Source organism: Tachypleus tridentatus, chromosome 12 (genome assembly GCF_004210375.1).
Source record: "Tachypleus tridentatus isolate NWPU-2018 chromosome 12, ASM421037v1, whole genome shotgun sequence".
Lineage (NCBI taxonomy): Eukaryota > Metazoa > Arthropoda > Merostomata > Xiphosura > Limulidae > Tachypleus > Tachypleus tridentatus.
The window spans coordinates 103,410,278-103,426,621 of NC_134836.1; the positions used below are offsets into that span (position 1 = coordinate 103,410,278).

The 16,344-nt window shown below is 29.0% G+C and overlaps 1 protein-coding gene across 1 annotated transcript in view; it reads left to right on the top strand.

Annotated features, from left to right (window-relative positions):
* LOC143235707 (integrin alpha-PS1-like) overlaps nt 1-16,344 on the top strand; it is a 144,092-nt gene that overhangs the window by 119,349 nt on the left and 8,399 nt on the right. Inside the window, exons 15-22 of the mRNA XM_076473919.1 lie at nt 682-823; nt 1,347-1,433; nt 4,119-4,198; nt 8,729-8,809; nt 9,416-9,518; nt 12,186-12,304; nt 13,179-13,185; nt 13,537-13,596. Of these exons, the coding sequence (XP_076330034.1) occupies nt 682-823; nt 1,347-1,433; nt 4,119-4,198; nt 8,729-8,809; nt 9,416-9,518; nt 12,186-12,304; nt 13,179-13,185; nt 13,537-13,596 (679 nt within the window). The remainder of the gene's footprint in view (nt 1-681; nt 824-1,346; nt 1,434-4,118; nt 4,199-8,728; nt 8,810-9,415; nt 9,519-12,185; nt 12,305-13,178; nt 13,186-13,536; nt 13,597-16,344) is intronic.

A 16,344-nucleotide genomic window follows, 5' to 3' on the forward strand; every position in this document is an offset into this window, starting at 1 on the left:
TTCTTCTGTAAATCAACTAACTTTCTCTATTTCTTAGTAAGATGATAAAGTCACTATTCAAATTAAGTTCTTGTTGCTATGACCATTTTTCAAACAATTAAGATTCTCTAAAAATTCTCTCTTTCATAAAAAAGTTGAATTTCTTTTCAAGTATTAAAAATCCACCTATACTATGTTTGTTGTTCCAAAAGTAAACAGAATACTTGCATGCATTTTAAAAATAGTTTAGATAGATAATTTTAAGCATCTTGTTTTTGCCATCTGTTACCATTCAGCACATACACTCTTATCTTTTCTAACCCAGTTTATAGTTCAGTGGCTATTAACAAATGTAATGTAGCAAAAACTGTTATTGGTAAGATTTTATTTCCTAATGGATGTTATTTCTGTTGAGAAGGATAAATTTAATATGAAGTTGAAATTTATTTACAGTCTTTGTTTTATTTTTGTTTGAAAGTGCATACATGTTTTTTATTTCATTTGATAATATATATAATGTTATAAATTGTTAATAATAATTAAGATGTTACATGTACTATATTCAAAATAATTAAGTGAAATTGTGATAAATCATATAATTGACCTAAATGGGTATGTGTGTGTGTGTGTGTATATATATATATATATATATATATATAAACACAATTATAGAATTAACCATTTTTATCATTTGCATATAAGTGCTACACATCACAAAAAGCTCTACTTGGGAGAACAGTTTTTCAACATCTCTGTGACAGTTAGAAATTATAATGAACCAGCTTATAATGCAGCATTCTTCATTTCCCATCCCAGAAGCATAAGCTATGTAAATAATTTCAAGGTTAGTATATGCTGTTTGAAAATTCCATAAGATTTTAAAGTAGTAGTTAAAATGAAAGTTTTTTTTTAAATGATTTTGGAGGGGTTGCGCTTCAGTCTGTTAAAGAAAAACCTGTGCAAGAGGCAGCTATACAAGATTAGTTGCTAGTCAAGTCTACTATTTTATCTTTCTGACAGCATGTAGTAAGGTGGTTTCTTGTATTTGTTTAACGTAAAATTCAATATTTGAGTAAATATTAGCACATTTAGAATTAATTTCTTAATAAGTATTATGTAAGCTTGCTTGTAGGTATATATATATAAATGTTGGGAATTTATTTTTTTTATTTATTTATTTTTCATGTTTAATTTAATACAGAAAAATTAAATATCTAGTCCTACATAATTTAACTGTCTGTTTTGATTTTATGACATGTTAGTGAAATAATGGGTTTACAATTTTGAGTAAATCTAAAAAGATATTTGAAAACAGTGAGTTTTTAATGATGTTTTGATTTTATACTGAATATTTATTTTTTCTTCAGAAGGACTATGAGCTGAACATTGAATGTATGCCAGTCTCAGAGACATTAGTAAAATGCACTCTGGGTAATCCATTTACCTTAAAAGAAGTAAGTTGTACTTTAATGGATTTTTTTTCACTAGAAACTTGTATATCCATCAATTTCTTTGTATCAATGAAAACTTTGAACTAAATTTTGAAAAAGTGTGAAGTGACTGCTATTAATGTATACAATTTATATGATACTGCATGGTAATATTTTTGTATGTAATAATATAAAAGGTGCAAGTTAATCATGACTGAGGAGATATCACATGTAAAAAGAAAGAGCATTAATTGACCAAGTTCAAGGGATGTTAGATCATCAAGTACTTACAGTGAGTCTAGTGACTGGATATGAATTATTGTAAAAGTTTATAGTCTATATATTCACTATGTTTAATTAATAATTTGGCACTTTGTTTTTCATTACTAGATACCAGTTATTAATATGCTTCAGCCCTATCTTTCAGCTGCTAATCTGCTGCCATTTTCAGGGAAGTTCTGTATGGTGTTAGTGGCCAGAAGATAATCATGAGATTTTTGTTTTCAATGGCTGTTGTACCATACATTCACATAAGGTTCCCCCTTTAGAGCTTGCTTCCACTATTTGAATGTTTTTATAGGGATAGTTATATTGCACTGACTGACATCTTTGTTGGGTTGATTGACTGTGTTATCAGTTACATAAATGTAGAAGGTTTCTTTTGTCTTTCTTGTATGTGATTCATTTCTCTTTATTTTAGTATTTCCATTTCATTGTATAGTCCAATTCTCTAACACAATGTGCTACTATATATTACAGGATCTTGTATGTCTGTTGCTTCTTAAATGTGATTTTTGTTTCTCTAACATATTACAGCCTACATTCACACAAGATGTAGTAAATGGTATTTTTTTATTCTCTCCATTGTATCATTAGGTGGTTTGTTTAGTTTTAACTGTAGTCATATTGTGTTATGGATACAGAGCACTATTCTGGCTTTACTCTATATACTTTAACATTAGGAAATACAACTTTAATTTTCTTCCTTCCTATTCATATTATTCATCTTTACTTTCCTCTTTTTCAAATGCTCAAGTTATTCATTGTCAAGGAGGTTTACAGTAATATGTTTTTAGTTCTTAATATATTCTGTATTACAAATCTTGTTAATTCTGGAGATGACTCAGTATGCTGGACTAAGGTTCTTTTGTTTGCTCTCTATTCATGAAAGTTTGCACTTTGGAGATATGGGAACATTACAAGTGATTGCAAAATCTTGGTATTTAATTAGAGTGCCCAAGAGTTGTTGTTTTTTTTTTTGTGGTATTTATTGTCTACTTTCCTTCTGGTCTATTACTGCAAAGTTAAGGAAGGATAATGTAATTAACACTTTGCAGGAAAGTTGGCAGTTTATGGTACTTGTCCTTTCACTGTTTGGGTGACTTAATCTACAGTGGGGATGGTCATCATAGATTTCCTGTAAACTGATGTGATAAAAATTTATGTCTTGGTTACCATCATGTCTAGGAATAGAACTTTATCTTTTTCTATTTCTGTTGTTAATTGTATCACTGGATGTTTTCTGTTCAGGGGGCTCATGATTTTTGGTATCATGTCCATAGCATATGACCATGTTATGAATGTATCATAAACATAGACAAATCCTGGGTCAAAAGTAAATTTAAAGTATGAACATTACTGATGATCTCTGGTTAAAACCATTTTAAATAAATACAGTATTCATAGTTTTAAATATAGTTTATAAATGTAAATGAAACAGTCTTATCTGATCTTCTAAACGTTTTTAGGAATTTATGTAAGTTTGTAGATGTGAATCTGCATACTTTACTCAAAGTTTAAACATGATCTCTGTATAAAGTTAGTAAAACAGAATAAAAAAAACAATATTAAAAGCATATCATATTTATTTGTTTAAATGTATGAATCTTCCTTTTATAAACTTTAAGAATAAAATTATAGTACTATTAAATGCATTTTTGATATCCATATGAAAAGGTTTGATACATAAAAAAAAGTATTAACCACATGGTAATTAAAAACATACTGTTAATTACTTGTGCTAAAACTATTACATGAGAATAATCTTGAGCATAAAATTTAGGAACCTTAAAAAGTAATTTGTTTTGTAATAATAGTGTTTTACTATGCTTAGGTTAGAAAACTATACTAAACCAAAGATTACAATCTCTTTAATGTGCTAGGTTTATTTTTGTTTACAGTTGTATTAAAAATTATTTTCAGTTCAGGAAAATGATAAGCTCTTTCACATATGTTTATTAGGTTTAACTTGAAATTTTTAAGAGAAAGAAACTTTATACAATTGAGAAGGCTGTTGGTAATATTTGTGAAGGGTTATGATAGACCGTAAATAATATGACTTTTGTTGCTCAAAATATTGAGATAGTTATGCTTATCAGATTTAGTATTTTGGGAAATAATTTCTCAGAAATATAAGGTTTCTTAGATTAAGGATCTTGTTATCCACAATTTTTCTTACGAAACTACTTGCAAGCTACACATAGTCTATTTAAATAATAATAAGAAAGTAGGATCTTAAACAGGATATTTACTTATATTTGAAAAGCACATATTATGACTTTATTTTTATGAAAATTATTTATTTATACATGTGTAATTATGTATTTGAAGCATAGGGTTAAAGTATTATTGATTTCTACTTCAAAAAGTTGAATTATAACTTTAGTAACTGTTAATGCTGTATAAGATATTGATAAATAGTTTTCTTAGGTAGTTGTTCAGGTTAAGTTTGATACCCGAAGAATCAGAGATGATGAAAACTGGTTGACTTTTGATGTGAAAGTGAATACGTAAGTATAGTAATTTCTTGTTTTCTCCTTTGTTATTTTTTGTATAATGTGAAAAAAGTGACTCATATAAAATACCTTAAAGACATCTTAATATTTGAGTTTTGTATTTTTGAGATATGCAAGCAACGATTTTTTGTTTTTGTTTTAAAGAACAGTTGTTATCAACCAGGATAGTTATGTTTATTAATGGAATGTACACTGGGCCAATCCATTAGAGTAACTATGTTTGGAAGAAGTAATATTGATTATAATTCTGATCTTATGAAGTTTATCTTCACAAGATCTTGTAAGGTTTAGTAAGCAATACAAATTGGCTGTGTGCAAAGAAATCAGATATGTTAATAAAGTTTTTGTACCAGAGAAATATCAGTGAAATGAAGAAGTCATTCTAACTCAGACTCTGACAAATTGGAGTGCAAAATGATGTTCTTGTGAATATTAAAATTACTTTATTCATTATCCAATCAGCAAATGACATTTGATTAATTTCTACATCCCCTTAAACACATTTCTAAAGTTTATTTTTCATTATCTCCATATATTGTATCTGATATTTTATTTTCTCTAACAGGAACTGTTGCAAAACAAGCAGTATAGGATAGCATGAAAAGTTGATAACTGTGACACAATTTCATAATATCATGTTCAAGGACACTTTGTACAAGATCAAGGCATACACACTTTGACTCCCACCAGTATGTATAGGGTTAAAATAAGAGTTTGAAACATGCTTCTGGTTTTCTGGCTGGGGAATTTTAGCATTAAACAAAAAAGTCTTTTAAGCAATATTTTAAAGTTTTTTTTTGCAAACTGTTAATTATGTTACTGCAAAGTCATGGATCTAGAAACATAACTTAATGCATAAACAGTGTAGGAAAACCTGTTTAAATAAACTGAAGAGGGCCTTTTCTGGTGTTAAAATTGATATAGGGTCAGATAAAAGTGAATTTCATTTCTGTTTTCATGAGGATTTGACAGAGTTAATACGTATAAATAAGAAGGATCCATATTTTAAAATTTATTAAACCTGAACCGTTTAAAATGTGTATATTAATCTAACACTTCAACATCTTCCCTGCTTCCTTGGTACTTATACCTCAGAACAATGAAAATTATGCAAAGCTGTGGAATTAAACCTATGTACACACTCATGCATTCACACTAATACATACATAGATATATACCTAGCTGATAAAACTGATAATCCATCTGGTAGCCAATCTTCAGTATCAGATCTGTGCAGTGTATAATAACTTGTTACAACACTTGTCTTCCAATTGTGCAGCCATCATTAATCAGTACTTGTCTTCAGTACTTGGTCTACATAATACATGCTTTCAGATCATCCCCAGTGGCAAAGTAGTATATCTGCAGACTCGCATTGCTAGAATCCGAATTTCGATACCTGTGGCCGGCAGAGCACAGATAGCCTATTGTGTAGCTTTGTGCTTAATTCCAAACAGTGAATCAAAAATGAAATACTGTATGCCTTTTCTTGTTGAGTATCCCCTCAACAAAAATGTGATCCAAAATTTTAAGTGTCCATTACACAGTACAGAGCATGCACCACTTTCCACATGCTTTATTCCAACATCAGGAGTTCTCACACAATTTCTGCTTTCCCAATATAATTCATATTATCTTGTAGACAATCATGCAATTATCTTTGCCCAGGATGAGTTTTGATATTCTGTTATTTACTGCATAAAAAGTGTAGTAAATTTTTAAACATTTTTGAAAGTTTCTTTTTGTAGTTTTCCTATGTGCAGGTAGATTCTGTAACTGTATTATCAGTGCTTACTGATTAAAATATTGAAGCTTTTACTTCTTTATTGTCAGCTGATACACCTAGCTTGTTTTTATGTCTTTGTGGTGGCTCAGCGATGAAACATCTGCACTTTTATCAGTATAAAAACAAATACACAGTTTTACTTGGGGCCATTTACTTTCATTGTGTGAAGTGTGAAAAGCAGAATTAGTCCTAACACTGAAGAAGTTTTTGCTTTACTGGTCTCCATTTTCCTTTCTTATTTATGTTCTATTTTAAACCTTTAACAACTTTCTGTTATGCTTAATGGTGCTAATGTCATGTTGGATCATTCCAACGGTTCTTCACATTTTCCTTTTCCTTTTGATTTTTTGTGTCAATACTGATATTTTAGAAACCATCTAATTGTTAACCTTCTTTTAACATGGTCTTCCTCATCTCTCATCAGTCATCTATTTCTTGCCTTATGTTGTTTACTTTTGGGAAGGGTGGATATTCTACTTGACCCATTGTAAGTTTTCTACTCTTCATGCTATGAGTATGATTTGTCTCATTTTGTGACTATTTTTAGAGTACTTATTATAGCTATCAGCTACTTTCATTATTATGATATTTTAATATGGATAAAATAAAATTCTCTATAGTGTTCCTTTGTTGAGCTTTCAATGACCCCCTTTGGTAGTTTGTTTTTATCTTGTTGCTCTTAATTACATGTTTTTCACACCTTTTACCCCCATCATACTTTGTTACATGGTATTCCCACGTCCAGTCTTTCAGCTGATCTCAGAAGGACTACTTAGTTGTATCATTTTACTTTCCAAGATTTCATGAGGAGAAGTATACCAGGAAAGGCTGGTTTGGGGTCCCAGCAGTTTGTCATTGAGTGCATTCATCTTAGAGACTAGATGTTGCCCTCTGGAAGTGACCGGAATGTGTCACTTTGTGGCTTATGATGTTCTGGTGAGTATCTTTCCTGTTCTCTGAGTTTATAATCTTGCATGGTATTAGAGATACCAGAGGTGGGATGCCAGTTCTCAACACGTCTCAACTCAAACTTGGATGGGGATAATTACTATCCTCTATACTAATATCATATTCCCATTGTATTGTCTCTAAAAGTTGTTGAGCCCAACCATTGGGACAGCTATGGTTTTTATTTGGTTCAACCTGAGCCCATACTAATATAGCTGGTTTTGCGAGTTGCTAATGTTTTTAGAGGAATAGGGCCTACAGCCCCTGGAGTATGTGCACTCATTATATTTGATTAGACTTCTCTCTCAAAAACCTTCCATTACTGGAGTATCTGTCCTATCTGTTTTTGACACTATCTATGCTCTCATTATTAGTATTGGCTTTGCAAGCACAAAAAACCATTAATGTGTTGCATGCTTGTATAAAGAAAAGGGAGGTAATTCATTTTAACCTAATTACATTTATTTCTGAAATAAGGAGAAATGCAGATATTTACAACAGGCAGTTGTAATATTAACAAAGATTAAAGTAATAACTCCTACTGTTTTTGATATACAGAAAACATAAGTGGCATTCCCAAGATAATTATCTAGTACAGTTACGAGCAAACATTATATGCAGATTATGACAATAGTTATAGTGTTTCATAGGCATATATAGGCCTCAGATACTGTTAAGAAATGCAAAAGAAAAGCATGCTTAAACAAAATATAGAATAAAAATTAATTAAAAAATACAGCAGTAATATGTATATACATTGTATTATAATGCTTTAATAAATGTTTGTTCTGCTATACACAAAATGATTATGGGTAGGCTCCATTTTTATAAACTTTATTTATCTTTTCAAAGTACCCATGAAAATAAATACACAATTTGAAATAATAATTAACACCTCTATTATTTTGCACAAGTGCTCTGTCTTGCTTAAAAAAGCAAGTATACAAAGATTGTAACAGAAATTGTTTCCATAGCTACATAATTACAATATAAACAAAGCATTAAACAACAACAAGTGCTGATTTCATGTTAGTGTTCAAAACATGTTTAATAGTAGTTATAGCATAATAAAAACTACCTTAATATGTTCCAGCTATAAAATTAAACACAAACCATGTTTTTGAGGGTTTTTTTCCCACAACAAATCTTGAGATCTCACTAGTGAGCACTGTTTGTACTAAGAGTTCCCCTTAATTACCATTCAGCATTGTATATTTGTATTTCTTAATTCAAAAATAACACATTCAACAACCCCAGCATTATCTATTTTTGTTTTTTTACTTAGATTGAATTTTAGGTTTCTGTTATATTGCACTAGTGTTACATTTATGGTTCTCAGATGGTAATATGGCAATGCTCCTGATTATTTTTATGTAAATAAAAAGTTTTCAAGGTTGATGAGGTGTTTTTGTTTATAATATAAGATGATTTAAAGTACAGGAAAATAAGCTGAGTTAAGCAAATGTTAATTTAATAATTGTTTTCCAGTTTTATTGTATAAAAACTAATTTTAGGAGTTCTGACTTACCTCTGAATTTTGTAAAAATTAAAAAATGGAAAACATGCATTTGAAGAGTGCAGAAATGTGAATTTAGTATTTTGTCAGTCATGTAATAATTTGTCTATTGAATATAGTTATTGATGGAGAAGTTATTAACTTTTTTGTATTATAGTCCTAACACTTTAATATTAAGGCTGCTGGTGTGATACATCATCATATTTATGGCAGAGTACATACAGGTATTTAAGTTATCAGATAGTAATCTATTTATTTGTTTGTGACTTTCTAGTACAAGTGTGAATACAGCAAAGAATTCTACCTCCAACTTTGAGCTTGAAATTATACGGCTTGCAGAACTAAAATTACGCAGGTAAGATTTCTTTTCACTTTTATTTTGTTTCTTGATATGATCATAAAGTCTTACATGTACAGGTTCAGTTGCCTAAAATGGCTTTTGATAACTTTTGAATTATTATAATTTATGGAAAGTATTAAGATAATAAATAAGAAGAAGTTATTGACTTAATTATATAAATCAGTAGCACATGAAGTAACTAATGTCTTCTTTACTCTGTTGTTTATCTAATTTTTCACAAAATAATTGGTTATAGCAAGTTTTACTTAATTTTGGAACATATTCGTGTGCTGATATTTTATATATAATATATAAAGTTCATTTTGAAACACTTTTCTCAAGATGCCATAAAGAATTCACAATACTGGTCAAAGTCATGGATACTTCTGTTTCACACTGATCCTTTCACAAGTTAAGATCATACATTTCAAAAGCTTACACATAATCAACATTTCTTCCTAGTCAAAGTAAATACACTATTAATACTTTGTATATGACTTAGTTTGTTCAGTATTATTGGAATGAGTAATATTATGTGTACTGTAGTTATCACTGAAAATGTTTTTATGTACTAAAATTAAATTATTGTAAGTTCAAGTTTCTCTTAATATCAAATTTCAGTGTATCTAAGCCAGAGCAAGTTTTATATGGTGTTGGAATTAACGAGGAGGCTGCAATTATGTATGAGAGTGATGTTGGTAGCCCTGTTATTCACACCTATGAGGTACCTATTACCATGTGAATTGTTTATTAGGCTTGAGCTTTAACAAGATTGATTAGTGTTAACATTTTAATGGTGTGATTGTTACAGTATTTAGTCTGTTTTAAAATGCTTTGTTTTTTAGTACATTTTAAATCAGCTTAAAACCCTGTATGAGAACTAGTTATTAATAAATACAATAAATCTGCTTCAGATAATCACTTCCTTTCATCAAATTTTCCATTGGAATACCATTGTAATTAGAGTGACTAATTTTAGACATAGTTAGGACTTCTAAGATGCTTGAATACTTAATCAAAATGATTAAACTTATCCTACAGATGTTAACCCTTTTGAAATGAATTCTTTTATTTTACAAGATATTGTAATTTAATAGTTTTGTACTTTTTACATTTATAATAACAAATAAGTAATATGCATGAAAAACAAGGATTTACATGTTGTTGTTTTTTTGTTGTTTCTTGCTGTTGATTGTTGATGAAACTTAACCCTACTCTTTTAAACTAGTAGCACTATTAAACTAATAGTTTTATTAATATTAAATTAAATATACATTTAGGGACACAGAATAATACCATGCAAAAAACAAACAATGCCCCATAACTATCATAATTTTCCTGGCTGTCTAAGTATGCAATAATATATGATAAAAATTTAGTTAAGCTTGTTGATGTGATTTCATAAGAACAAACTTGAAACTGAACAATGAAATGGATAAGGCTCTGTATAGTGTGTAATATAATATATTATTTGGTATATTAAAACTTTGGCTTTCTATTGGTTAAAAATAGTGTATTATAAAACATCAGATAGAAGTATTGGCAATTTGTGAAAAAGATGTGATTGATGGCTATAGCAAGTGGGTTTGATTTACTAGTTTATGGCTCCATAAACAAATAAGATTGAAGGCTATAAAAATTATGCTTTGCCTCAATAGTATCTATATTATAATGATTAATGTAATTAAATGTCATACTTTTTGTACCGGTTGTAAAAGGATTAGAAAAGAAGGAAGATTTAGAGGGCAAATGTTACAATTCTCATACTTGGAAGATTGAAGACTTTTTTTTATAAAATATGCCCTTATAAGATCAAAAATTTTAAATTTATATTAATATTTGAGTTACTAACTACATGTAATTTTTTAATTTGAAATATTGATTTAATTTGAATGTATATGCTTTTTGATTAATCTTTTATTCTCATAAAATTTGCTCATTTTACATTGTATGATATTATATATATGGTATTTGTATCTTTCTTGTACTGTTTTCTGGTACAACTTAGTATTCTATAAAGTAAATTAAATAAAGACATAATTCTTGAAATTCAGGGATGATAAGCTTAAATCACATTATGTAAGATTTGGGCAACTTGGTAAGATTTGGGCAACTTGGTAAGATTCTGAATTTCTTTCTACAGCTTGTGGCATTCAGATATATTGATGTCCAACAGAAAGTAATAAGTGTTTATGATACAACACTTGGGAAATGTTTTGTAAAGAGTAATTTTGAATGTCAATAGCAGTAGTAAAATATGCAAACACAAATGAATAAATAATATATTCTTTTCGTGAAGTAAACAATTGCCAGGTCTTTACTACTATTGGCTTAACTTCAGTATATTTTGTTGGTATTTTTGTAGCTTTCCCTGATTGTTGGAGTTGTAGTGCAAAAGGTCTGCATAAGACAAGTATAAGAATAGCAAAGAAAATGATAACACACTTTTTAGTGAAAACAAAGTCTTAGTGTTGTATCCTACAATCATAGATTGTCTATATTGTTGGTCACTCCTATTTTACATAATGTAAACTACAAAATATACTAATTTGTACAATTGTCTTTACCACCCCTTCAAATGAGAATGACTTCATCCTTAAGAAGTCAGGACATCTAAACAAGATCGAAGAAGTAAAAGCCATATAGAACAATCATTATGATATGAACCATTTGTCTGAGCTATAGAATTTAAGTTTATGAATATTGTAACGTAAAGTTCATAAGGATAGTGTTAGAAACATGCAGAACACTTGCATGAAAGCTTATAAAACATTATCAAAATATCTAAATCTTCTTCACTAATTATAGAAAGAAAGGTGAATCTAGCAGATTCAACAACAACACACTATAATATTCTTGGTTGTAGAGCTGTTGAGATAATTTCTCACTGGCCTTTACAGGTAGTTAATTTTTTATCTAAATACTGCGTGAAATAACTCATGTTTTTAGGGGGGGGAAGAATGGCTACTCAAAAGAAATTCTTTTTATTCATCTTGAAATTCATGCTGCATAAGCTAAAAACGAAATAGGACCTCCTTTTTTATTTTAACTTGGTTTGTTACATTTTGTGTTGATATTCCAGCTTTATGTATTACAGAAGTATATTTGTAGACTAAAAATATATAACTGAAAAAAAATGATGTGATATTTCAACTAAATTGAGTACAATGTTATGTGAAAAAATGACATTCCTGAAGTTTCTTGTTAAGAAGAAATTTTGTTTTTACTTTACCATGATCATTTAGAAATTAGAATTGAAGATGCTTTTCACAGTAATACTTCTAAGGGATAATATCTGTGATTCTTGAAGATTAATATATATTTATTTTTAATGTATTTTTATATATGTATAACAAAGAGCTTATATTTAAAATACTTTTAACATTTGCAGGTTATTAATGATGGACCATTTCGAGCCAAAGAGGTGCAGGTGGAGATCTCTTGGCCATATGAACTTGAAAATAACAAAGATCAGAAAAAATTTATACTATATCTAATGGAAACCCAAAGGTAAAAATTATTGGCTAGATATTTATTAGCATTTTATATCTACAATGGTTATATCTACTTTCTTTATTTTATTTTTAAGTGGGGGTATATAGATAGAAAAATGAAAAAAAAAAGTTTGCTTTTTTTTTTGTAATACATTCACATGTTTGAATGCTGCTAAACTTTTTACCAATGTTATTCATAAATTAAAACTACCTCTTTTATACTGTAATTTTATCAAAATGGTAAAAATAATGATTCAGACAACATACAAGTTATTGTTTTGATAATTCTCCACCTCATACCCTGAATTTTGAAAGTCTCTTAAGGTAATTATTTTTCTAAATGGATGTAACACAGGAATGTGAACAAATACTTGCTGTTATTTATAAATGTCAAATTCACATTTAGCTCTATTTAAGTGTTCTAGACATTATATCCCTACTGCATCTATTAATTTATGTAGATAAAAATTGGACTGGGATTTTGAACAAGAAAGCAAGTGTCAATTCAGTGTTGAAATTGCCTAATTATGAAAAAAGAACTTTTTAATTGCACAAGTGATCACTGATTAAGATTATACTGTGATGGGCTGAAATGCTAAAAGCACAGTTATTCTGCAGGTTTCAAGTGATGTCTTTTGAAAGTTTAATTAGGATTAAAATTAGTCAAAGTGAATGAAGCCAATATTTGCAAAAATAATTACTGCTGAGAATTTATTTGCTTGGGAAAAAGCTTTTACTAATTTTGTACAGGTTTGTGTTGAGCTTTGAATGAAATTTGTTTTTAAACTTGCTTCAAATAACCATAAAACAAATATTGGTGAGCAACATCTACAAATAAACGTTGATTTTATCATATGGTCTTTCATCTCTTGACATTGTCTAATTTTAAGATTAAAAGTATATTTGAACATAAGTTCACTGCACTGTGGTCTTGGTAAGTCTCAAATTATCAACTGTAGTATTTTTTTTAGTAATATTGTTAACACAGATTTAAAACTTTTAGGAATAACAAATTTGTGCTGAAACCCTATTTTGGGAAAAGTTTAGAAAGAAGTATATGGAATACAACTAAAAAAAAATATCTTTCAATTAATTACTTTAATTTGAACAGTTAACTTTGTAAGTATTATGTAGCTTTTGTATGTTTATAAATTAATTCCAAAACTATTTATATTACTTTATAAATACATATTTCAAGAATTGTGAATGTACTTTTTTGTTTTATAAATCAAAATATATTTTAAACAGGTTTATGGGAATGGCTACTGCCTATTGGATGAAAAATGGGTGAATCCTCATAGCATTAGGGTAGGACTATATTTTTTATTTATCATTGAAAGGTTCATTTGTAATGATGCAAAGTGATTTACGTAGTTTGGTGTTAACATCCTGTTTTAAAAGTAAGTAATACTAGTAATTTTTATGACCACCCTCATAAAAGATTTTATTCTTTACGAATTACAACATAAGTTATATTAAACATTTTAAATTCAAATAACACATTTTAATACTTGTGTGTCTGTAGTATGCAATTACTACATACATTACAATTCTATAGTATATATTTGAAAATTTTTAAACCTCAAATTTGAACATATTAAGTCTCATTGAGATCATTTGCAAAATGCAGTCCAATATGTTTTTTTCTTTAGCAGGGTCTAACCACAGAAGCTATCTTTTGTTGTGTGAAATTATTGTATTAAATCATACTCTACTGTGTTTGTAAAGGGTTACTTTATGACTCTCACATGGAATAGATATACTTTTAATCTCTTGCAATCTAATTTTGTTTATTGGTCAGTTACAGAGATGTGAAACATGGATTTAGTTTATCATTTTCAAATAGATTTATTTTTGTTTGAAGAAGTCAAGTCTCATTGTGCAAGTCATTTTGGTTTGCTCTCTTTCTTCAAATATTCTAATACTAACAGTTTTAACCTCGGTTATAAGTATAGCTTATTTTAATTTTCTCCAACTGTGTGATCGGCTATTCCTCTTATTTGCTTCATCTTCACACCAAGACTTGTCTGCTATTCTAGGAATACAAATCACAGCACCTGTCCTTCCATACTGTAGGTTCTCAGTTTGCTAGTTCTTGCAATGATCTGACAGATATTTGTTAGATTTATCCTTGAAATACTGTAGATTAAATAAATAAGCAAACTGTGGTTTCATAACTGAGGAGATAATTACAGATTTATATCTTCAATCCCTTAAGTTACTTTTCTATGTTGTGAGAGATTGATAAGCAGGCATCATCATAAAGTAAATGGAGGGGTGAACACCCTTTTGAAATTGTGAAAAAGCAGATATAAAATTATAAGATAAAGAGAAGGAGCCAGCAGTTCAGAAAGTTGTGAACAAGCAGACAGCAGTACAAATGATACTACATACTATCTGTTCAATGAGACTTCTGCTTCATTAATTCAGTTGTAGACTACTAGCTACAGGACTGCAATTGTCTTTACTCTTAGTTTTTGCTTTTCTTGTGCCACTCAGCACAGCACAATATAGAGTACTGTTTCTCACAAAACCAACTTCCAACTGGGATATCAACAGTCTATCACTGCATATTGGTGAGCATATGAGTGGTAAAGTTCTGTTCAGAGCAGAATAGAAATCTACCATGGTTATTAATGCAGAATGTACATTGTATGAAACCTTAATACATGACTCTAGATTGTTTGATTGTGAAAACTTCAGTGCATGGTTGAAATGTGGTTTTCTTCAACCATATTGAAACCTGAACTCTTAAACTAGTCACTGAAAAGCAGTTAATTATTATTTTGTGCAATAAAACTAATTTTTACTTGTTTTAAATCTCAGGTCTAAAGTTTTACACTAAATTTTTATAATGGAAGACTTTCTCAATTTGAATGCCAATCCTACCACAGAACTAGAGGATTTAGTAAAAACTTTACCCACAATTATATGATCCACAGTGGATATGACTTACCCTCTCATGGTTCCTTTTTTGTTGGATAATGTCACTTTTAAGAATACTTTACACAAAAGAGCAGTGCTTGAGAGCCTAATAGTGTAGATTCTTAGCTCTTAGGAAAAAGCAAAAAGAATTTTGAATTGTGTGTATAGTGACCCTAAGCATTAAATTAAAAAAAAAACTGTCATACTGGACATAAGATGTAACTCTCATGTAGTAATTAATACTTAAAAAAAATGGTATTGAAATACTTAAAAATCAGCCCATTTAAACTTAAAATACAAATTTGCATGATATTTTTCAAAACGTTTTAAAGAACTGAGTGCTGTTTTCTTTATCTGTTGAGCTTACAAAGGACTTCTTTTTAACATTGCGTGAAATTATTCTAAGCATTTATGTGTGATTAATTTGTGATTATAATTTAGTATTGGTATCATTCTTTTACTTAAAGCTATGTGTGTATCAGTTAATAGATAGAGACATTGTTCACAAATCTTGTCTTTGACTGCTTGACCAATGAAATCAATTCTAACAAAGGTCATTTATTAACTTGTAAATTTAATCTGGGAAATATTTGTAAGTGTAGCATTAAAATGTTCATTGTTATGTTGTTGAACCACAAAAAACATTTTTTATCTGTTTTGATTATTTGTAGTTTGCTTTTTTCTGTGGGAACGTCTATAAGGAATAAAAACACACAAAACAAAAGTTTACTAATGTTATACTAAAACTTTAACACTAAAAATGTTGAAAAAGACTTACTTTAATGGTTTGTTTATATATATATAATATGTAGTTTAAATCAATTTTGTACTTTTATCAACAGAGGAGGTGGATATTGTGATAATTTTCATAAACTGGCAATGATCAGTGGATTACCTTTTTAGTTCAGTTGATAAAGCAGACATGAAAATTTGAGCTTATGACATAAGAAATTGTACTATAGTACATATATTTTATGGACTATGATGTCAAATGTGTATTGACAGATGGAGGGAAAAAAAAACATTTTTGTTATCAGCTATTCTATTGCATTTGTACTTTTATCAAAAGTTCCTGAATATATCTGATTTTTTTCACGTATCTTTAATTTCCATTACTGGATCATAGATTTA